The sequence below is a fragment of the Nuphar pumila genome, chromosome 11 (assembly GCF_984573655.1).
Source record: "Nuphar pumila chromosome 11, dmNupPumi1.hap1.1, whole genome shotgun sequence".
Classification (NCBI taxonomy): domain Eukaryota; kingdom Viridiplantae; phylum Streptophyta; class Magnoliopsida; order Nymphaeales; family Nymphaeaceae; genus Nuphar; species Nuphar pumila.
In genome coordinates, this window is record NC_143259.1 from 16,861,521 (window position 1) to 16,887,440 (window position 25,920).

A 25,920-nucleotide genomic window follows, 5' to 3' on the forward strand; every position below is an offset into this window, starting at 1 on the left:
CGTCGCCAATCCGCCGGTACTAAACGGCGACCACGGCGTGGCGACGGATTTAATTCCGTCGCTAAGCCGTCGCTAGATTAATATGAATAGCGACGGAATCATCCGTCGCTAATCCGTCGCAAAAATGAAAAAAAATCAAAAAAAAATTATTTAAAAATTAATTACCGAGAACTGTACAATTTATATTTCATGTACAATTTATATTTCCTGTAAATAAAAAACAAACCACACAAAAAAAATCATATAACAAGTATCTATAATAATTAATCGTTCCACCTTAAAACTAAGAAGTTTAATTATTTACAATTCAACAATTACAATTAGGAAAAATAAAAAAAATAGAACTTCTTCAACACAGTCCTCTAATCATCGCCAAGATTTTGTGCGTCTTCTTGTTCATTGTCTTTATCTGTCCCTTCAGCTCCACTACCCTGATTATCGCTAGCAGCCTACACAAGAAAAGAACAGTCAGTATTGATAAACAAAATATAATGAAATAAATTACACACTATATGTGATTCTATCATGTGCTCATGTGTGATCTAAGGCAATAAAAAAACTCTATATGTGATTCTATCATGCTCATATGTGTGCTAAGGCAGTCAAAAAATTGAATATGTGATTATAGCATGTTCATATGTGTTCTAAGGCATATAAAAAAACTCTATATGTGATTCTACCATGCTCAGATGTGCTTTAAGGCAGGCAAAAAACTATATATGTGATTCGATCATGCTCGTATGTGTGCTAAGGCAGTCAAAAAATTGAATATGTGAATATAGCATGCTCATATGTGCTCTAAGGCAGGCAAAGCCAAAAATTTTATATGTGATTCTATCATAAATGATATATAACATGTTCATATGTGTTCTAAGGCAGTTAAAAAACTCTATATGTTATTATAGCATGCTCATATGTGTGCTAAGGCAGTCAAAAAACAGAATATGTGATTATAATATGCTCATATGTGTTCTTAGGCAGTAAAAAAACTGAATATGTGATTATAGCATGCTTATGTGTTCTAATGCAATCAAAAAAACTTTATATGTGATTCTATCATGCTCATATGTGCTCTAAGATAGACAAAAAGTTAAATATATATATATATATATATATATATATATATATGTGATTCTATCATGCTCATATGTGTGCTAAGACAGTCAAAAAATTGAATATGTGATTATAGCATGTTCATATGTGTTCTAAGGCATATAAAAAAACTCTATATGTGATTCTACCATGCTCAGATGTGCTTTAAGGCAGGCAAAAAACTATATATGTGATTCGATCATGCTCGTATGTGTGCTAAGGCAGTAAAAAAATTGAATATGTGAATATAGCATGCTCATATGTGCTCTAAGGCAGGCAAAGCAACTTTATATGTGATTCTATCATGCTCATATGTGTGCTAAGGCAGTAAAAAAATTGAATATGTGATTATAGCATGTTCATATGTGTTCTAAGGCATCTAGAAAAACTCTATATGTGATTCTACCATGCTCAGATGTGCTTTAAGACAGTCAAAAAAACTATATATGTGATTATACCTGAGAGGGACCTGGAATCGAAGATCCCCTATCCCATTTCGGAGAAAGGGGGCGACAGTGTATTGGAAGTAGTTATTCAGTGATTCATTAATGATCTCGCGTACATCATCACCGGAAAGAATAGTCGGCTGCTTGGAGCTTATGTCGGCGCAAGAAGTCGGTGAGCCGTAACTGGAAGAACCAATAACTGGTGAAGTGTTCATATTACTCCCAAACCCGAACACGCGACCTTTTTTGGGTTCACCTGCTGCAGTCACCCATGCTGTAGGATCAAATAATGGATGCTGAGTAGCGTCTTCGCCATATCGCTCTACCATCTATTGCTCATATGCCTCCTACAAAATAATGTTTAAAGTATTCATTAATAATTAATGATAACATTATGATGACTTGCATATATATTGTAATGATTATTAATAGAATTAATACATACCGTTGTCGTTCTCGCCTTCTCTGATACGAAGACTCCCGTGGTCTTCCGTTTATGTGTTTCTACAAACACATCCTTATATGGTACACTGCCTCCTTTTTCTGCTTCCTGCGAAGTTAAATGACAAAAGATTTAGTACACAAATTTGCAACAATACTTATAAAATTAATATTATATATTGATGAGTTACCATTTTCTTTAGGTGGCTCCCAAATGTCTTAGATCCACCTGTGTGTAGATGGGCTTCGAACATCTTCGATCGATTTTGTGAAGCCTTCGCAGAGCGATTTTTAAATACATCTCCCGCCCACATATCGCACATTTCATCCCAGTAATCTCTCCTGATAGTAATAGGACCATGACCCTTCCACAGTAATGGATCATCTACTACGCCAGATGCTTTTTTTGCTGCAGTCTTCATAGTGTGCAGCATGTCTGCAAATCGATTGGCAGCCACCTTCTGCCACACCTTCCTTGCATCATTTTCTTCCACCGTAGTTGCAAAGCGATTCGAAGCCTACAAATATTTTCAGAAAGTTAGTAGACATTGCTTAAATAACTTAAATATGAAACACATTAACTATGAGGAACAACTGTATACCATGAATGAGGACCACAATCTGTCTAACACCTCCTTTGGGTACTCTTTCCATTGAGCAACTGGTCCTGGTAAATGTTGAAGAAGTGAATTCCTAATCTCTCGTACTACTTCTTGTGGCTCAAACCTCGTGCTGCACATGAATTGTTACACAGTAAATATCAATATAAAATATTTAAAAGATATGCAATAATTGAAAACAAAATACTTACGGTCGATTATCGATATACACTATTCGAATGAGTCTTCTTGTGCCAGCCTGAGAAGACCCTGTTTCCTGTGTTGGTTGTTGACTTGTGCGATCAACTGGTGTAGGTGGGTCGTGTACAGGCGCAACATCATCTGTAAAAAAATACACACCAAGTTCTCAGAATGTGCATTTGAACTAATCAAGCATCTAATTAGTTATATGATATACCTATCACAGGAGCCCGTGAAGATGAAGGTTGAGCCTGGCTATTACTGGATGAGCGACCACTATAACCTCCACGAACCATATTCTAACAAATAACATATGTCATACAATACATTCAAATAATTCACATCAAGTATTACAATGCATTCAAGTCATTCACATCAAGCATTGCAATGCATTCAAATAATTCAAATCATTGACATCAAGTATTGCACTAATTCAAATCATTCGTTAATTGCATAAATTATAATACATTCAGATAATTGAAATCATTCACATCAAGTATTACAATGCATTCGAATCATTCGTATCAAGTATTACAATACATTGAAATAAAATTTTTAATCATTCACACCAAGTATTGCAATACAACTCACATCAAGTATTACAATGCATTTAAATAGAGGTTTGTAGTATAAGATTTTGCTCACTAGCTTGAGAATTCTTCCTCGTCACTAGTTTGACTTTCTTCTTCTTCTTCTTCTTCTTCTTCATTGTTTGCTCATCCACTTGGTACATCATTTGGATCACATTCCTCTATGAATGTTTCATCAGCCAATGGAGATATGACATGCATATCATGCGCAACATCGTGACCATAAGCGAAGTCACAGACATCATCTGATTGATAGTAATCACTGTCTTCAGCTAACTCATCTTCCTGTAACTGATCATACTCGGGGTATAGTTTGGATTTCACCTTGCAAACTGCCCACCATTCATTTCTATCTGACTTTTTTATACTCGGATATGAAGTATAATAAACTTGTTGAGCTTGCGAGACTAATATGAATGGTTCATATGTTCCAAACCTGGATTTATGATTCACCTCCACAATGCCTGAAGCTTTGTCGAGTCTTGTTGCAGTTGGATCAAACCAATGACACTTGAATACCGTAACCCTGTTAATCATGCCTAAGTAAGTCAACTCCATTATTTCCTCTATAACACCGTAGTAATCATGTTCATTTTCACCGTAGCTGCTACCCTTGACACACACGCACACTATTTATCGTTGATTTGTTTATACCGTAGTCTTTTGTATGGAATCGATAACCATTTACGATATACCCGTTGTAGCATTGCACAACTTTGGTCGGACCATTTTCTAAATCACATATTCCTTGATCTTTAACATCACCATGGCGAACCTACGCACAAACATAAACAATTATTGTGATCACGATCAATTAAGTAACTTAGTGTTGTTTATAAGTACAAAATTTATGTTAGCTTCTTTACCAACTGTTTCAACCACTCCACAAACTTAGTTTCACGTTCTTTTTGTACTTCTGCATTAGTGAGATGTGAAACTTTGCTTTACAACTCCAGATCAAATCGTCTGCAAACCATAAATACTTATATTACCGAGCCATGTATCCACATATAGAACATAAAAGGATTTATAATTGAGTTGCATATACATATACTTACTCGATGTATGGGTCGATCGCTGAACAATTAAAAAGAATATAGATGTGTGCTGCATCTTGCTCTCGATCTGTCAATAGCCTTGATCGGCAACTACCAAATGCATGCCCAAGTGGTTGAAATATCGACAGCTTGTCAGCTACAGTTACTTGTTCTCCATCATCGTTACGGGGCGAGCATGTGTAACGTGTTGAAATATGAGGTTCGAAGTACATAGATGAGAAATTTGAAATCTCTTCTAAAGTGTACGCCTCACAAATAGAGCCTTCTACTCTTGCTTTATTACGAACCTTTTTTTTTAGGTCGAACATGCATCTGACAAGAATATACATTTCAAATTTTAAATATCTGTCATTAAAGAGACAAATATAAAAAAACATATACCTTTCAAATGGGTACATCCATCGATATTGCACAGGGCCACCAACCCTTAGTTCATATGGCAAATGTATGATCAAATGTTCCATAACATCGAAAAATGCTGACGTAAATATCTTTTCTAACAGACAAACAGTGGTGATGACAGAGTCCTCGAGATTCTTTACATCTGATACAATGACCTTCGATGCGCACAATGTTCTGAAAAATCCGCTCAACTCAGACAATACCCCCATATAGGTTTGTCTAACATATCATGGAATGCTAGGGGTATCAATCGTTGCATAAAGATATGACAATCATGGCTCTTCAACCCATATAACTGTCCATCGTCAATCTTCAAAGCCCGAGCAATGTTAGAGACATATCCATCTGGAAATCTCAGTTGTCTCAACCATTGACATACATGTTTTATTTGATCAGGTCCGAGCACGTACTTCGCCTTTGGTTTCAGTACTTTGCCATTATACTCTTTGAGTTCCAATTCTGGTCTTTTACATATTAATTTTAAATCCATACGGGCCTTCGGATTATCCTTCGTTTTTCCTTTAATATTCATTACTGTATTGAACACATTATCAAACACATTTTTCTCTACATGCATCACATCCAAATTATGTCGTATCAATAGGGTCGGCCAATACGGTAGTTCCCAAAAAATAGATTTTTTCGTCCAATTGTGTTCCTTCCCAAATCCACGGAAGGGTGTAGGACTGCGGGCATCTGTTAATACATCTGGAAAGTATCGCAATCTTCTTAAAATCTCTATGCCAGACAATCTTGAGGATGGACCTTCCATTTCAGTTGTGCCTGCTGTAAATGCATTCTTTTGACGTCGGAACGGATGATCGCTGGGTAGAAATCGACGATGGCAATCAAACCAGCAAGGCTTCCTTCCATGCCTCAATCTAAAAGCTTTGGAATCCTCCATGCAGTACGGAACAGCCAACCTCCCATGTGTGCTCCAACCAGATAACATACCATATGCAGGGAAGTCACTGATTGTCCATAGAACAACGGCCTTCATGTTGAAATTTTGTTTTTTGTAGGCATCATACGTGGTAACACCGTCATCCCACAGTACTTTTAATTCATCAATCAATGGCCTTAGATATACATCAAGATTTTGGCCAGGTGAGGTCGGACCAGGGATCAACAGAGACAAGAAAAGATTTGGACGTTTCATACACAAGCTTGGTGGAAGGTTGTATGGAGTTACAAATACTGGCCAGCATGAGTATGGAGTTGATCTACCCCCAAATGGATTAAATCCATCTGTACATAGACCGAGTCTAACATTTCGCACTTCCATTGCGAAGTTCTGATGAGTACGATCAAAGTGCTTCCAAGCTTCAACGTCAACAGGATGCGTGATCTTGTTTTCATCGTGTCGAACTTTATTTGCATGCCATCTCATGTGTTTAGCTGTCTTTGAAGACATATACAATCGCTGCAATCTAGGAGTGATAGGAAAGTAGCGGAGCGACTTGTATGAAACTTCCTTTGATCTCGTGCTACCATTGCCTCTTGTCTTTGGCTTGAACCGAGGATGCCCACATGACGGGCATGATATGTCGTTTTCCTGCTCCTTGAAATACAACATGTAGTGATTTGGACAAGCATCAATCTTTTTGTAACCCATACCTAGAGCGTTGACCATAACTTTCGCACGATAGAAATTTTGTGGCAATTTCTCATCTTTAGGCAACATACTCTTCACAATCATGCACAAACGGTCAAAACATGATTGACTCAAATTATACTCGGACTTCAAATTCATTAGTTGAAGAACTGCAGACAAGATAGTGTGACTCTCACAACCGTTCCAAAGTGGCTCATCAGCATCTTTAAGTAAATCATAAAATCTACTAGCTGCATCGTTTGGTGATTCTTCATCTACGGCAGTTCTTACATCACTAGAACTCATAGCAGAACCCAGTTCTGTTCCTGCAGCATCAAATATCAAATTCGTATATGGATTATCGTGCACCACATTCACCCGTGCATCAAAATCGTTTCTAAATTCTTCTCCATGAAACGTCCAGTTCTGATAATCACTCACAAAACCCTTCCTGTATAGGTGATGTCTAACGCCATGAGGTTCTACAAATCGATTATTCTTACAAATCTTGCAGGGACACCTAATCCGACCTGTGGGATCTACCGTACTGACACTCGCCGTTGCAAATTCAATAAAACTATCGACACCATCCATATATTCATGCGATAACTCATTGTCCACTATCCTACGGTACATCCATTCACGGTTTGCAGTCATTCTGTCGTATGATGTTACGAATAGTATCCTAACGAATTAAGAAAAAAACAATCAGAATGCTACGATGAAGAAAATATCAAATTTATCATGCAATATACTATGTCAAACAATAACAAGAATTTTGATGCATGCATTGATAACTTAATATTTTCATGTGCAAACTATTAATGACATGATACAATCATTTGAAGCATGCTTTTATTATAAAATTTCACATAGAAGTCAAAATCAAATTGAAAGTAACTACATGCAAGCATGGATACAATTACATCAAACATTGCAATACATCATAATCATTCATATCAAATAAATGGCAAACATGTACCTGCAGCAAACACACTTCAATATCTCACTAACTACTACCATGCTTAGCATGGACTCCGTACTCCAAAAATAAGAACACTTCCATATTTCTACATTAAAATCATGCTCAGCATGATCTCCAAACTCCAACAAAGCAGTCCTAGATATCAACAACTAAGTGAGTGTGTGAACAATAAAGTGCTGCATTCAATAAATTAAATAACATGTGATATGTTTGCATCACTTACTCACCACGGGTATTTACCCGATTTGCATTGTTTTTGTCATTTACTTACCACAGGTGGCCGAGCACGAGTTGGTTCCGTTGAAAAATCTGCACAAAAACAAAACAAATTAAGTAACAAACTAACTAATCATGAAACAAGATGAAACACTAACTAAAAAAATTAAAACAACTCTAACTAATTGAAAGAAGAGAAAAGAAAAATAGTATATATGTTAAGCCAAATCTAACCAGAAGATGCTAATTTAACAAACTAGCTATAACATGTTGAACCAGTCGACTAACATAAAGTCATAGACAATTTCTAATCTGAACTACTTAGCAAAGGAATAGTAAATCAATCAATTAGTTTACTAGAAAAGATGTGAACTCCGTTTAACCACCACTATCATAAAGAATTCAAATAGCCCTAATCTAACTAACTGATTATGAGAACATTAAATACCAATCTATCTAAGAAAAATATAATTATAAAAGACTAATAGATTGAAATACTCTAACTAACCAGATTTCAAGAAAACAAATTGAAGTAAAACTAACTACCAGTAGACATTAACAAACTAACAAATTGATAAAAAATTATGAACTACTCTAACTAGAACAAACTAACAAATTGATAAAAATTTATGAAATACTCTAACTAACCACAGTTGATTAAATCTCAACCTAGCCAGTTGATTTCGATTTGAATTTTTTTTTTATAATTAATTTTTTTTTTTAATTTTAAATCTCAACCTAGCCAGTTAAACCACCTGCCTTTCCGGCAGGGAAGGGGGTTAAACCCCCTGCCGGAAAGGCAGTTCCGGCATGGGGGGTTGACCCCCTGCCGTGCCTTTACGGCAGGGGGGGTCGACCCCCTGCGTTTTCGGCAGGGGGTCGACCCCCTGCGTTTTCGGCAGGGGGTCGACCCCCCATGCCTTTCCGGCAGGGGGTCGACCACCTCTGCCGGAAACGCAGGGGGTCGACCCCCCTGCTGGAAAGCACGGGGAGCTGCAGCTGGCGAGGTCGCCGGTGGCCGGCGCAGTCGACAGCAGAGAGGGGGAGACCTGGAGCGAATCGCCGGCGAAGGGGAGGATCGTCGGTCGTCGGCGGCTGAGGACGCCGGTTGCGAGTCGCCGGCGAAGGGGAGACAACACCTCCCGGCAGCAGCCACAGGGAGGAACAACAGGGAGGAGGAAGAGGTCGGCGGCGGGTCGCCGGTGCTCGGGGTCCCTGGCGCAGCCGCTAGCCAAGCAGGGAGGTCGGCAGCGAGGATCGTTGGCGAGGCGGCGGCGGCCGGACGGTGGCGAGAGCCGACGGGCGGCGGGAGGGAGAGGGCGGCGGGCGGGAGCAATACAACGAAACAGGAAAAAAAGGGATGGGATTAGGGATTTACGCGATATTTAGCGACGACTTAGCGACGGAAACATTCCGTCGCTAAGCCGTCGCTAAATCAAAATACAAAAACCGCGACGGAATATATTCTGTCGCTAATCCGTTGCTAATTAGCGACGACAGAGTTCCCTCTCTAAATCCATCGCTAAAATGGTGTTTTTGTAATAAAAAGTAGCGACAAAAAATTTAGTCGCTAATCCGTCGCTAAGTAGCGACAGATTAGCGATAAAATTTGTTTCCTCGCTAATCCGTCGCGAATTAGCGACAGATTCTATCTCTAGCTAATCTGTCGCTAATTAGCGACGGACAAAAACCGTCGCTAATTTCCGTCGCTAATTAACAATTTTCTTGTAGTGTAAGATAACAAACAAGAGCTAATAGCTCTAAAAGTAGTTCATGATATGCTTATGAAAAATGAAATAGTAGTATACAATATTCCTTCAAGTGACATAGTAACTGATCCGCTAACCAAGACAGTCACTAAGGATGTTTTCACTAAGCATGTGAGTCAAAGTGGTGAGTGAATAAATATTACTTAGAAAGCATGTATGCAAGGTTTCAATTGAGAACAAACATAAAAACACAAGATATCCCTTATGTCTAAGTGAAAGATGTAAGGTAATATGGCTGACTGTTGGGAGGCCATCCCAACAATCACTCTCTCTCAATGGTTGCAACTGTTCAAGCATATAATAATTAAAGTACAAAACTAATTAATCTAAGTTATAAGATGATAATACATATTAAGATACAATTATATGCTTGAATTGCAAAGAGATGTGTCTCTTGGAGCTGAAGGAATTTCTTCCAAGGATGTGTCACAAACTTAAACCCCTTACATGCTTATAAATGCAGTGTAGAAGTATGGGAACATGTACAGAATCATTCTGAATTCGAATTCTTTGAGTATGAGAGAATTATTGCAGTTTAAGAGGGTTGAGAAGTGTGGACCTTCTATGATGATTTGGATTGTAATGGCGTACGCTTCAGCTCGCCAAAATTCTGCACTTTCGTGTGTTCAAGTTCTAACAAAACTTGGGTATGTTTGGTATCAATTGAAACTTGAGAAAGTTCATAAATAAGCTGCAGCAGCATATCTGGTTCTTTTTAACTTTCTCAATCACATAGAGGAAAAGGTGATAATTGTTACTGATCCTATGAAATTAGCCTTTCCCTCTTTCTATTAAAAAGTGCTTGGTCTTAGATTTGAAAGTGACACTTTGATCAAGATAGAAAAAAGCTCAAAACCTTCAATTCAAACCAGATTAAGCAGGATAAGAACTGCCACGTGGAGATTCCCAAAAGGATAGGGAATACAGCATTTTTGTTTATATCTCCATTGGGATAGTATGTTTGGGGACATGACACAGAAGGGGAATATGATGGCTAAACCTCAAAGTTTGCCCAATCACATTCTTTGTCAATGATTCAACGGATGCCCAAAAATTTTTACTGCAATTTTGCAAGCGAAGCAACATAACGGCCATGCTTTACTTCAAGACTTTCAGTACAATATAAGGTACGTTTGGCATCACATATAAGGGATTCAAAAATCAATAGTTGACAATGCAACAAAATTCTAAAAAAAAGTACTTTGATATTAAAAGATCATGATCAAACGTGCGATCTCTAGCAAACAAACTATGTTGAACATGTATCAAATCCAAGGCTGCTGACCTGGTAAGAGATGGGTCCATAGGGTGCACACCTAGCAATACCAAGGCCGCCCCTAACCAGGATAGCCCTTGTGGGCACCATAGTTAAAGACTTACTCAAATATGCCATTGGATATTTTTTTCCCTCAAATGTTGGTAATCATCTTTTATTTGGACCCGTTTTGGTTAATACACACTTTTGGTAGTTATAAGTACACCTGTTAAGGGCTATGCCCACTTGATAATATTGGAGTCTGGACCTGCTATGGTAGGTCCAAGTAGTTTCCGATCTACAAGAATTAAGTAGTAGATGCACTTGGGCCTGGTTCTTCATAACCAAATCCAAACCCAAACCCAAACCCAAACCAAGACCTGTCCTGCCCAATGTTGTTACAATCGGTATCGGTGCTGAATCGAGTTTCAAAACGATCCAGAGAATCAGCCGCTTCCGATTCTGAATAGAATCAAACTGAATCGCCCAATTTTTAAGCAGTAAATGATACATGTCACAAAAATGTTAAAAGCTGATAAAATATTAAAAAACAATTTAATTAATTTTCATTATTATTTAAAAATAAGCCTAATAGGCATGGTTTCCTATCAACTTTTTGCCGATACAATACGAATCGGCGGATTCGCAACTATACTGATAGCATTGGTCCTGCCCAAGACAGGCCCAATTAGAACTGGAATCGGACCCGCATAAGCACCTCTAAAAAGGATCCGAGTCCGGACCAAATGAGATCCAGATCAAGTCCTACCCGTTAAGGTCCCATTAAATGGAATGAACCGTTTCAGAAACGTATGCCCGAGAAGCCATCAAATACGGAAGCAGATCAGGTCATGTTGAACATGAGCTTTTTTTCTCATGCCAACATCGTGGCCGTCTGTTTGCATTTTGGATGAATGCCACGTAGCATATAACTGTTCTGTTGACTTTTTAGCTTTTCAAAATACAAAACGGATGGCCAAGATGTTGGCATGAGCAAAACAGGTCATGTTCAGCATGACCTGATCATGAATGGATAAATCTCCCTCTCCAATCTCCACAAGCCACTCTTCTCTCTCTTTCCTTCCCTTCGTCTTCTTGGATGGCCACCACCATCGTGTTGGGCTCCCCCATATCACTCCTGCAACAGAGACTACTCTCTGCCCCTGTGCTACTTTCTGCAACACACCCATCTGCTCTTCGCTCTCGCACTTCTCCCCACCTTTCACATTCATCACCATTTCTTCATCTCAGGGACCTCCCAATCAAAAGAAGCCTCCGTTACAAACTCTTCTGCGCAGTGCAAGAAGCAGCAGAAGTCGCAACAGATGGGCCACAAGACTCGGCAGATGGAGACTCACAAACTGCAGAGCAGAAGAGCGCACCGAGCACTAGGAGGAGGCTTTATGCCGAGAACCTCCCACTTAGTTTGACGGCATCAGACATCCAAAATCTCTTCGAGCAATGCGGCACTGTCAATAAAGTGGAGGTTCAGCCACTACCCACTTGCTCTTTCTCTTCTTTTTCTTCTAATTTTTGTTGGTTTTCTCTACTTGAATGTGAATTGCTGTTTTTTTGTTTTTTTTCCCGTTTCTTTCTCTTTGTTGAACTAGGTCTCTTTCTTATCGTAGTTAATAAAGCACAAGGATGGGAAGAGCAGAGGCTTCTCATTCATCACCATGGCTTCCCCAGATGAGGCCTATGCCGCTATAGAGAAATTCGATTCGCTGGTAATGTTGTTTTTCCTGCTAATTTGAGTGTTTCTCTGAATTGGGTTTTTATCTTGAAGCTCATACAGTTAGTTGTCAATTTAGGAGATGAGGTTTAGATTGTTGGTATGGTTGAATCGGGATTGATATGATGTCATTCATTGTTGTTAAGTAGTTTGGTATGAAAATCAATGTCGTTGAATTTGTTTTTTTTGTTTTTCATAATGTGGTGATTGTGGTGTTGATGAAGCCAGTGCGCTTGAATTCGTCTTTTTGTTGATAATGTAGGAAATGGGGGGACGGATTATTAGAGTTTCATATGCAAAGACTGCGAAGAAGCCATCTCCTGTAAAACCTGTTGTTGTTGAAACACGGCACACGATTTACGCTTCGAATTTAGCTTGGAAAGTGAGATCTAGTCATCTACGAGAGTTCTTCATGGCCGACAGCAATCCTGTTTCTGCACGAGTAGTTTTCGATAGTCTATCTGGGAAATCTGCTGGATATGGTTTTGTTTCATATGCTATGGAGGAAGAAGCAGAGGCTGCTGTTCTTGCGCTAGATGGGAAGGTAGTTCACGTCGTCCTTTTCTGCTTGCATGTTGCTATGATAAGCTTTTGAGTTAGTTCCATGCACAGTCTGTCACAAATGAATGTATTTGAAGTGTGTTGGAGAAATATCTTTCTTTGTTTCCATTATTCATGCGCTGGTTGCAGTGTCAATTAGTGTAAGTTGTGTTGGGTTTCCCTCCTTATGGAGACCCATCTATCTTGGAAATGGATTGTCTGATAACTGATCATTTATGACATCATCAGTAGTTTGATGCATATTCATTATTGCGGCAGAATTTTCAAGCACGATGCTTGATCTTCTCGAGGACGATTTGGAGTATTCACTGGATAACGATTTGTAGAAGTCCTCACAGCTGAATGACGATTCAACTGTTCAGAGTTTTGAGGATCAACGATTTGTCGATAACGATTTGTGGTTAGTGCTTTAAGTTGCATAGCGATTTGTTTCAGTATTCACTGGATAGCGATTTGCAATATTCGCTGGATAGCGATTTGTTTCAGTATTCGCTGGATAGCGATTTGTTTCAGTACTCGCTGGATAGCGATTTGTAGTATTTGCTGAATAGCGATTTGTTTCAGTACTCGTTGGATAACGATTTGTAGTACTCGCTGGATAACGATTTGTGATAAGGCAATTCAGGCGCATTGTAAGTTGTGTAAGACGTTTAGTCTTCCGCATTAAATACGTGTCTCGTCCTCTATTTAAGGGATAGATGAGAGAGAGAAAGAGAGAACTGAAAAAAGCAGGAAGAAAGTGTAAGAAACACTTTTAGGGCACTGAAAGGGTGTGAAGAGAACAAAGCAAGAAGTGCTGCTACACTTCTTTCAGGACAACTTCATGAGGCTGAATCTTCAGAACATTCGTTCTTGGTTCTTCAGTGAGGTATATCATCTTTGTTTATTTTCGTTACACCGTATGTGTTTGTAAGGATTATGCTTTTTGGTCACTTTGTAATCTCTGTTTGAAAATAGTGGAAGGTGCTGACCTATTGGTCACCGTGGACGTACCTCAGTTTGAGAGGGAACCACATAAATTTGTGTGTTGTTTTTGTTTTCGCTGTTGGTTTACCTTTCTTCCACTGTCATCGTTGTATTGTCTCCATCGATTCAGACTTGTGGGAAAGCCAGTTTTTTCCAACATCTGGTATCAAAGCCTTGGTTCCTCTAGTCTCGGTTCGTTATATTTGTGTGTGAAGTCATGTAGAACAACGTCAGTCGTATGATTAATTTGAATGGCACAAACTGGATGACCTTGAAAACAAAAATGGAAGACCTCTTAGTTTGTAAAGATTTGGATGGACCTATAGAGTGTGATAGCGGCAAACCAGAAGAGATGAAAGATGATGAGTGAAAAAAGCTAGACAGAAAAACTGTCAGTTTTATTCGATAATGGATCAATGATAGTGTTTTTCATCATGTATCCACAGAAACTTCTGCACATGGTCTTTGGACCAAACTAGAAAGTCTTTATGATAGAAAGACGACAGTGAATAAGGCATTTCTATTTTGAAAGCTTGTGAACCTCAAATATAAAGAGGGCAGCTCTATTGCAGAGCATCTAAATGATATCAAAAGCATTGTAAATTAGTTGGCTACAATGAAAATCACTTTTGATGATGAATGATGAGTTGCAAGCCTTGTTGCTCCTTAGTTCCCTTTCTAAGAGTTGAGAAACTTTGGTGGTCACAGTTAGTAACTCCACACCTGATGGAACAGTAACGATGAGCCAAATTATCAGCAGTATGTAATGAAAGGAGGCGGAAGCACCACTGGAGCAAAGACACTCTTTAAGAGTGACCACAAGAGCCAAGAACACAAACACTAAAGGTGTACACACAAAACTCACAAAAGTAGAAAATGACTTAAAGTCATAAGTTGAATATTATTGAAGAAGGAAAGAGAAGGGTGAAAACCCCATGCAATTACAAGTGAGAGCCTCCTCTATTTATAGAGGAGGGCTAAAAAGAAGACCATAAAGGGGGGCTCCCTTCTATTCGTTGGGAGCCCCAACGGTCATAAATATGATCGTTGGGGCCCCAACGACTAGATGGGTGGGCCCCCCTATGGTCCTACAAAAAGAAGAAAAAAAAAATAAAAAAGGAAAAGAAAAAAAGGAAAAAGAAAGAAAAAGGAAAAATACAAAAAGGAGAAAAATACATGGTAAATTACCAAAACACCCCTATCAGGTTTTTGGTTGTAAAAAAAAAGAAAAATAAATTATGTATATATATGTATATATATACTTATATATATACGAATGTATATATATATATATATATATAAGTATATGTATATATATATATTAATATATACATAATTTAACACGTCCCCTCAAACTTTACGGGGAGAAGACCAAAAGTTCGCTAAGAAGAAACATAAGTCGTGGAGTTGGGAGCGCCTTGGTGAAGAAGTCAGCCAGTTGATATTCTGAAGTAACATATGGTAATGTGATAGTTCCTCTGAGGTATTCGTCTCGAACATAATGGCAATCCATTTCGATATGCTTTGTCCGCTCATGAAAAGTATGATTGCTTGCAATGTATATCGCACTTTTGTTATCACAACAGAGCTTGGTGGGAGTGGAAATGAGGACGCCCATGTCACCAAGGAGACTTCTAAGCCATACGATTTCCATAATTGTCATTGTCATGGCCCGATATTCAGCTTCAGTGGATGATAGTGATACCTTCTGCTGCTGCTTGCATCTCTACGAAATGAGAGATTCACCTAAAAAAATGCAAAGACCCGTAATTGAGATACGATCATTGGGATTTCCTCCCCAATCAGCATCAATAAAAGCAGTTAATTCAAGAGATGAGAAAGAGGATAAGAAGAGTCCCTTAGAGATGGTATTTTTGATGTATCACACAATTCTCATTACGGCTGCCATATAAACCGAAGTAGGTGCATGCTGAAACTCGCTTGCTGCATGAACCGCATGAGCTATATCTGGACGTGTGATGGATAGATAAGTGAGGGATCCTGTAACGCTCCGAAATTTTAACCCAAATTTTGAAGATTTTTTTTTATAACAGCGGAAACAAGAAATAAAATAAGGTTAAGCATTTCGAGACATTACGGTGGAGAGAAACCCAAGACATTTATTTCATTTCAATATTAATGAAAATCATCAGAGTTTTAAATGATATGAATGGTTAAAATTTACAATAAACTCAAGCGATCCCTGGAACAATAAATCCAAAAATCTCCGATGCCTCATCCCGCAGCCGCTCATAAACCCTATTCTTTACCTGAAAAATAGTAAATTGATTGGAATTAGACTACCACGTCTAAGTAGGAAGACTGTAACTCTTAATGCAGGTACATCATGAGTCTAGTATGTGATGTGGGTGTCAAGTGTAAATTTTTTTAGTATATACAATAGCACGTAAAGCAACAACAGAAATCAACAGTCATATACATGAGCAGGTAGAACATGGTATGCAATATTAATAAGTGAGGTAAGTTATGCAACAACCATAACAATAACATGCATAACCTTCATGTAATAGTTCAATCATCTCATATTTACCCATTTCAAGATTTCAGTTCATTACAATTTCAAAATATAAAGCATGCTGAAAGAATATGCAAATGTCCCTTTAATAACTCTACTCACTGTGATACCTAACTGTTCTAAATAGTGTTTATATTATCTTATCCCGCGGGTACACACGGGCCAAGGCAACCATCACAGAAGAGAACGCTCGGGGATATATTATTCAAGGGTATTTTATTAACCCGAACATTCTAACTGAGACTGAAATCCCAAAGGAGCGGCCAGTGACCGAGAGAAACTCTCAAAGGCCAAAACCAAAACAGGATGCATCCTAACTTCTGCAGAAGAACAAAGAGCTACCACCTAGGACATATTGGTAGTCTGGGTCCCCCAACTCCGAGGACTGGGGACCATCGAGTCACTTTAGCTCGAAACAGTAAAACACATGTCCCCGGAGTTTTGTACCACCTACCCTCTCCAAGGTAAGCCCGAATCTGAGTGGTTTAATCTTTTCATTTAATTATGTTCCCGAAGTATGGGGCATTTCCCCAACTTCCTTCTACTATCATAGCAGTAGAATTCCCAACCTTAGTCATTTTACCAAGGTGTATAAACCAGTCTCAATCCTTTGTCATATTGATTGCATAACCCACCCAAAGTGCTCCGGTGCCTTTAAACCAGTCAAGCACGAATGCCCCGGTGCCTTTAAACCAGTCGGGCAACAATTTTTTTTTTATTTCACTTTACTTGTGTAGTCTCATTATAAACTCGATTAGATTTTAATTTAGCTAGAATCATAATTACTTAGTCTAATAGTTACTAAGTGTGAATGGTGCCAACAACCTTTAAGATAGATTCCATTGCCAACATACAGAAACAATGGTGCATACATCAACAGTTCACATGACAAAATTTTCAGATATAGGCAAATTTACACATACGCCTATTTCCATATCAGGTTACAATCCATTCTATCAATAGAGCATAAAACTCAGTGTTTCACAAATATGTAGCATCCCATATTTCCCACTATAATCAGGATGTCGTATACAAGTTCGTAATGGCAATAAAGATTTAAACGAAGTTTGTTCTCTTCTTCTTCTTTTTCAAATCGGCTGGCACATAATAACAATTGATTTACTTAGGGAATATGCATTGCATAAATCAGACATGCAGTTTCAGAGATTTTGTAATGAACCTATATGACAAACATTTATGAAAATATGTTGTTTCTTTCGTGTATATCACCCATATACTTCTGTGTACATAAAGTTATAGTAAAGGCCGAATGTAATCACAACCAAGGTCACAACATGAAACACGTATGCATTACTGTATGTGCTCTGTAACGTGTGTAATACGTATGTCACATTAGGAATATGTGAGCTACAGAAATGTGTAGGAACTACGATCATAAAAACACATATACCGTTCAGGTTATACAACAATTAGCAAAGGAAATACATAGGGCAATCTCTGTTATAACTACCCAGATATACTTATAGATATTGTCCTGCTTATGGATCGACATATACTCGTACAGCCTAATAGGGTGACAGATGTGTACAGGTTATTGATCTACCAAAGCATAAAAACAAATTAATTTGTCAATCATTCAGTATGTGCATGCTTCTATTCTAAGCCAAGCAATAATCTGAGCATAACAATTTTAGAATATGCATTTATATGTGTCCGGGAAGAATCAGGACATACAAATCACCCGCTTAATGTACAGTTACACAAGCATCAGATTGATATACAACTTCCTATGAAACAGAATATCACCATAATAGGCAGCTACCTAGGCAGTAATCATCAGATTAATGTGCAATTTCATATGAAACAGAATATCATAATATCAGGTAGCAAACTTGACATTTGGAAATATGGCACACAGGCAGTTTCGTGTGAAATCAAAGATCATTATAATAGGCAGCAAAATTGTCATTGATTACTCATATGAAAATAAAAATAGATGCGAGAGAATCGTTTACGGTGGTTTGGACATATTCGGCGAAGGCCTAATGATGCTCCAGTTAGAAGGTTGGAGAAATGGGAAAATATATTAGTTAAAAGAGGTCGGGGTAGGCCTAGGAAGACTTGGATGGAGATGATAGGAAAGGATATGAATGCTTTGAACCTCACCGAGGACATGGCATTGGATAGAAATGATTGGAGGAAAAGGATTCATGTGGAAGACCCAAAATGAATTTCTTTTTTGGTTCATATCGCTGACCCCAATTGTTTTGGGATGAAGGCGTAGTTGTTGTTGTTGTTGTTGTATATATATATATATATATATATATATATATATATAAGTCCTGATCCAGCTAGAGACATCCATTCCTGTCATTAACATAACACTATATATATATATACATATATATATATATATTTCATTAGCACATGCTGCAACAATATGATGATCAATTAAAACACAAGTGATCCCATCTAATATTTTAGCGTGTACCCTGCATCACCTTTCCAGAGAGTAACCATTTTACGAGTTTATCGCATAGTCCTAACACAGAACTGGAGCCTTATACACACATGTTATTCATGGATTTCTGTCCATTGTTTGTCTTTATGCAGGAATTAAGTAACAGATCATACAAATAATGACTTGACATTGTAAATAATACAGAAAAACAATCTAGCCCAATAAAAACATGCAGACTTCTAATCCTTTCTATTCTGAAGGAAAGGAAGCAATAGTTCATATGTGGGTGAGGATATCTTTTATGCATTGACATGCACAGACACAACACATATTTGCATGATACCTTGAGATCACAAAAAGAATTGTTTAACCTGAACTACTAAATTCTTATACTAGCGTATCATAACATTTATAATTCAATAAGTGCACAGAGTGTACTGAGAAGCGAAATATCAGTTATACAATGATGTTAATGTTACGGTAAAGGATGAAACATCTTAGGTTTAAGGCTTGGTGAATAAGAAACTTATATTCAGGTAACTTTACAACTTATCATTGATAGAGGCAGCACTTCTAAAACTCAGGGAATACTAATAAGACCATCACATCGGAAACTGATACCAAAAGAAAACCGAAATAAAACTACGTGTGCGCAATTCACATTTTTTTTTCTATAGTTCATAACAGGAATCAAAACCCTTCCGTCAGGAAAATCCGAAATCCCAAAAATAACAATTCGGTTTGCCATTCACGGAACCCACACACACATCTCTCGACCGATAGGAACCCTAACGAAGAAAAATAGGAAATCCTATACCTCATTATTATTATTATTATTTTTTTATTTGGGTTCATAGCAGCCGAAACCCCTAAATCTGCCAATTTGGGTTTTACGGCAGTAAAAAAGAACCTTCTCATGATTTGGGGATTTACAGCACCCCACACCTCATGCTCGACCCACGACGCACCATTGAAAAAAAGAAACAGTATCATCCTACCTGTTCCGGCGAGAGGGAGAAGGTGGTTGTCGCTGCGGGTGGAATGGTCTGTCGGCCTCGACTGCACCGCAACCTAGAGAGAGGGCAGGGTCGGCTATCGTGCAAGGTCGTCGGCAGCATCGACCGACGTCAGGCGATGGTCAAGTTTGTCGCACGCAGGGAGACAGAGAGAAGAGAAAGAATTAACGAGAGAGTGGGAGGAAGACCGAGAGAGGAAGAGCGCAAGGCCTCCCCTCGCCCATGCGTTATTTTATGGGTGCGGGAGGTGCGGATTTGGAAACCCTAGCAGAGGGAGGAAGAAGGAGAGCAGTGCAGGGGAAGTTTTAAAAGAAAACCCCTGGCCATGCGAGTTTTAACCCTAACGGGTTGGCAGATCCGGGTCGGATCCGGATTCGACCCGGGTCCAAATGTGTGTGCGTTTTTTTTTTCTTTACTTAGCATGCTCGGGGGCACGGCTTGGGTCCGGGTCCGAGACCCGGGATCCAGCAGTAAGGTGGATCCGCAATTCTCTTGCGGTGTGGATTCGCATGTTGGATCCATATGGATTCCCACTATGGATCCACACATTAAAATTATACATATATATATCTTTAGTATATGATTATTATTATATTACTATTACTATTATTATTATTATATATATTTTTTTCAAATATATGTATATGATATTATACATATATATATGTATGGACCCTAATTGATATGGATCCGCTTCATTCATCCTGGATCCAATATTAAATTTGATCCCGATAATGAGGATCCATTACCAAAAATCCAATCCATTTGGCCGAAATCCATTATTAAATATTCATTTTAAGGTTCGTGGTCCGATATCTAAAATCCGAATGGAATATTGGAGTTCTAAACAGGATTTTTGGGATCCAATATTGAAGATCCAAATAGGTTATCCAAGATCCAATTACGAATAAATAATTAAAACAATAAAATATTCTTGTATCACCTTAATGACTTAAAAATCTAAGTTTATTTATCTGATAAAAATCATGGTTATTACAGATCCAATTAATTGACGGAAGGGGGTTGGATCCTCAAAAAGAACACCATCCTCAAGTCTCAGTTTTGCATTGATAACTTCGGGAGTCTCAACCTTCTTTTCATCAGATATGCCTGATTTGGTACAAATTTCTGCAGCTAATTTCATTTTAGATAGGATGTATCCTCGCGCGGAATACGCCACTTCAATTCCTAAAAAATATCTCAAGTATCCAAGATCAGACATATCAAAAGTTTCTTTTAACATAGACTTTACATCATTTACCCCCTTTTTGTCATTCCCAGTGATGATCATATCATCAACATATAGCAGAAACATAACAATGGAGTCACCTGTCTTCTTAACAAAAAGTGCTCTGTCAGAATAGCAAGAAGAAAATCCTAAATTGATTAATACATTACTAAACTTGTCATACCAAGCTTTAGGAGCTTGCTTAAGTCCATATAAGGCCTTTTTTAATTTCAAAATTTTTTCATTTAAATTCATACCTGGAGGAGGTTCCATATAAACTTTTTCATTTAAATTTCCATTCAAAAAAGGCATTTTTGACATCAAGTTGAAAAATTGGCCATTTTTTAACAGAGGCTATAGCAATAAGAGCTCGAACACTAATCATTCGAGCAACTGGGGCAAAAGTTTTATCATAATCTACCCCATACTCTTGGGCATATCCTTTGGCTACTAACCTAGCCTTATATTTTTCTAATGAACCATCACTCTTAGTTTTTACTTTAAAAACCCATCTACATCCAATGGGTTTCTTGCCATTGGGAGGATCAATGATTTCCCAAGTTTGTGCCTTTTTAAGAGCATTAAGTTCTAGTTCCATAGCTTCATTCCAATGAGCATATTGTTTAACATCATTGTAATGAGATGGTTCATGAAAGGAGTGAAACAAATCTATTTGGTACTTTGGAAATACGATTTGATCTTCTTTGAGAGGTTTCTTCGATCGCTTTTACATTTGATCCGGGCCTAGTAACGGCCAAAACTTCATCACTCTTAACGCTTAGGCCAAGTCGAGTTTCTTCTTGGCATATTTCAGCAAGGACGTCTTCAATGGGTAAGGCTTTGCTTCTATGGAGAAGGGATGCCCTAACTTGTTCAAATTCCGGTCGAAGACTATGAAGAAATTGGAAAAAGTGCTCTTTTTCAATTTGTTCCCTTCTCAACTCAATGTCTTCCGGAGCCACCCATTTAGGCTCAAGAAGAGCAAGTTCATCCCAAAGAGGGGTTAGAGAGCTAAAGTAGTCCCGGACACTCATATCTATTTGTTTGGTGGAACGGATTTTTTCTTGACAAAAAAATTGTCGAGCAAGATCCTTTTGGGTATACATACCCTTAAGGAAAAACCATGCCTCATTGGCCCTTCTAAATTTGGCAATATTAGCACAATTTTTAAGGTCTACATTGTTCATAAACCATGCCAAGATTTTGGCATGGTTACTCTCCCAATCCTCAACTTTGGATTGATGGTCATTGATAGCTTTGATGCGCTCATCGCCATCTAAAGCTTTTTCAACCTCATTTTCGATTTTAGTGAGAACAAGAGAGGGTTCAGGAGTAGTTCCCATAACAAAACCCCAAAGTTTCTTACCTCTTAGATGATTTTCCATAGCGGAGGCCCACATAAGATAGTTGGACCCATTGAGCTTAAAAGAAAGCTCAACTTTAGAATCACGTTCCATCGGCACCAAATATTCTTTCTTTCTTCAAAAGCTTGAGAGGCACACGTCCCAAGATAGCAACGAGAAGCCCAATCACCAACCAAGCTCTGATACCATGTAATGAAAATAGGCGGAAGCACCAATAAAGCAAAAGCACTCTTTAAGAGTGACCACAAGAGCCAAGAAAACAAACACTAAAAGTGTATACACAAAACTCACAAAAGTAGAAAATGGCTTAAAGTCATAAGTTGAATATTATTGAAGAAAGAAAGAGGAGGGTGAAAACCCAATGCCTTTACAATGAGAGAGCCTCCTCTATTTATAGAGGAGGAGAACTAAAAGGAGACCATAAGGGGGGCTCCCTTCTAGTCGTTGGGAGCCCCAATGGTCATAAATATGATCGTTGGGGCCCCAACGACTAGATGGGTGGGGCCCCCTATGGTCCTACAAAAAGAAGAAAAAGAAAATAAAAAAGGAAAATAAAAAGGAAAAAGAAAGAAAAAGGAAAAATACAAAAAGGAGAAAAATACATGGTAAATTACCAAAACACCCCTATCAGGTTTTTGGTTGTACAGAAAAAGAAAAATAAATTATGTATATATACATATATGTATATATATACTTATATATATACGAATGTATATATATATATATATATATATAAGTATATGTATATATATATATATATTAATATATACATAATTTAACGCAGTCTGCTGAATGAAGAAACTAGGAGAAAAAATCATCAGGTCCTTCTCTCTCTGAGGTACTTGTGATTGAAAATCGGGGGAGAATGAGTAAGAGCAGGACTCCGCACTATCGTGACAAATCCAGAGGTCACTCACACTCGAGTTCAAAGAAAGACAACGAGTGTTATTATTGCCACAAGAAAGGGCATATGTAGGAAGCTCAAGTTCAAGGATCAGAACAAAGAGAAAAGCTGAGAAGAAAAGCAAAGTGCCACAACAACAGCCAGAGATGGAGAGCTCATGGTTATCTATGATAGTACTAGCATCAATTTGATCGGTCAAGAGACTGATTGGGTAATTGATTCTGGAGCTTCATTTCATGTTACCTCGCAGGCTGATTTCTTCACTTCCTATTCGCAAGGTGATTTCAGGAATCTCCGAATGAGAAATGAAGGTGTGTCAAAGATTGTTGGCATATGCGACATTTGCTTAAAAACAAATGTTGACTGCAAATTGTTGCTCAAAGATGTTAGGCATGTACCAGACATCCGACTGAATCTGATGTTTGCCGGAAAGTTGGATGATGAAGGCTATAACAACACCTTCAATGACGGAAGGTGGAAGCTAACCAAAGGCTCTTTGGTGGTAGCAAGAGGAACGAAGACCTGCTCTCTCTACACTTTGCAAGCGAAGATCTGCAAGAGTGTTGTGAATGCTGTAGAGAATGGCTCGTCTACAGAGTTATGACATAAAAGGCTCAGGCATATGAGTGAGAAGAGGCTGCAAGTCTTGGTTAAGAAAGAGCTCCTAGCAGGAGTAGAAGGTACATCTTTAGAACTATGTGTTCATTGCTTCCATGGTAAAAAGAATAGGCTTTCTTTCCATAGAAGCATTGCATCTAGAAAATCTCATGTTCTAGATCTTGTACATTCTGATGTGTGTGGACCTTTGAAGGTCAAGACACTTGGTGGTGCATTGTATTTTGTGACTTTCATAGATGATCACTTTAGGAAAGTCTGGCTTATACACTGAGAACTAAAGACCAAGTTCTAGATGTATTCAAGCATTTTTTGGCCATGACTGAAAGAGAAACTGGCAGACAGTTGAAATGTGTTCGCTCGGATAATGGTGGCGAATACATTGGGCCATTTGATTAGTATTGCATCAATCATGGCATCAAGCATAAAAGAACCGTGAGGATGACACCTCAATAGAATGGGGTTGCTGAGAGAATGAATCGCACAATTCTTGAGAGAGTCAGATGTTTGCTGTCACACTCTAAATTGCCAAGATTTTTCTGGGGTGAGGGAATGAGGACAATAGTTAATCTTATCAACTTGTCTCCTATTCCCTTGAAGGAAGATGTTCCAAAGAAAGTTTGGACTGGGAAAGAAACTTCCTATGGTCACTTAAGAGTGTTTGGCTGCAGCGCTTTTGTTCATGTTCCAAAGGAAGAGAGGTCCAAGCTTGATCCAAAGGCCAATCAGTGCATATTTCTTGGCTATGGCCACGAAGAATTTGGCTACAGACTATATAACCCTGTTGATAAGAAGGTGGTCAGAAGTCGAGATGTTTTCTTGGAAGATCAGACCATTGAAGACGTTGGTAAGTCTGAGCCATCAGAGTCTAGTAAAGGTGATCTTGTTGACTTAGATCCCCTTGATGCACCGGCTGTTCATGATTTTGTGGAGGAGATGCCACTTCCTCATATTGATGCAGAGGAAGGAAGTGCTGAGACAGAAATTGAGTGGGAGTCAACACCCCAAGAGCCATTTCCTCAAACTCCGGTAAGGAGGTCCACTAGAGAGAAACGACCATCCAGAAAATACTCATCAAATGAGTATGTGATGATTACAGATTAAGGAGAGTCAGAAACTTTTCAAGAAGTTTTGGAGAATGAAAACAAGTCTGAGTGGCTCAAGGCAATGAAAGAGAAAATGAATTCATTGCATGAGATTCATACCTTTGATCTGGTAAAGCCACCTAAAGGGAAGAAGGTGTTGAAGAACAAGTGGGTCTTCAGGCAGAAGACTGATGAGAACTTAACCTAGATTCAAGGCACGACTTGTCGTGAAAGATTTTGCTTAGAAAAAGAGAGTTGACTTTGATGAGATCTTCTCACCAGTTGTGAAGATGTCCTCCATTCGAACTGTGCTCGGTATAGCAGCAACAATGAACTTAGAAGTTGAGCAGCTTGATGTAAAGACTGCATTTATGCATAGTGACTTGGAAGAAAAAATTTATATGGAGCAAACTGAAGGCTTCATTGACAAGGGCAAAAAACACCTTGTCTGTAAGCTGAAGAAGAGCTTGTATGACTTAAAGCAAGCACCAAGGCAGTGGTATAAGAAGTTTGATTCTTTTATGACTGAGCATGGATATTCAAGAACCTCCACAGACCATTGTGTGTTTGTGAAAAAATTTTCAGATAAAAATTTTACCATTTTCTTGCTTTATGTGGATGATATGTTGATTGTAGGCCAAGACATTAGCAGGATAAGCAAGCTGAAGTTGGGGTTGAGTGAGACCTTTGCCATGAAGGATTTAGGTCCAGCAAAGCAGATTCTTGGGATGAAAATCGTTCGTGACAAATCACATGAGCTGATCTGGTTATCTCAAGAGAATTATATTAAAAAGGTTCGTGAGCGGTTCAATATGGATAAAGCAAAACCTGTTAATTGTCCTC

At 38.4% G+C, this 25,920-nt stretch overlaps 1 protein-coding gene and 1 long non-coding RNA gene across 2 annotated transcripts in view; one reads left to right on the forward strand and one right to left on the reverse strand.

Moving 5' to 3' along the window:
• Positions 1 to 207: 207 nt before the first annotated feature.
• Positions 208 to 7,718, reverse strand: LOC149822108 (uncharacterized). Its single transcript, XR_016426007.1, has 2 exons — positions 7,680 to 7,718; positions 208 to 449 (listed from the first exon to the last, which is right to left on the reverse strand). It is a non-coding gene; the product is annotated as an uncharacterized LOC149822108 (long non-coding RNA).
• A 3,962-nt stretch (positions 7,719 to 11,680) lies between these two features.
• The window catches only part of LOC149822109 (28 kDa ribonucleoprotein, chloroplastic-like), a 29,572-nt gene continuing 15,332 nt past the window's right edge, over positions 11,681 to 25,920 (forward strand). The window contains exons 1-3 of the mRNA XM_089980943.1: positions 11,681 to 12,134; positions 12,277 to 12,375; positions 12,643 to 12,924. Of these exons, the coding sequence (XP_089837069.1) occupies positions 11,748 to 12,134; positions 12,277 to 12,375; positions 12,643 to 12,924 (768 nt within the window). The 5' untranslated portion in view covers positions 11,681 to 11,747. The remainder of the gene's footprint in view (positions 12,135 to 12,276; positions 12,376 to 12,642; positions 12,925 to 25,920) is intronic.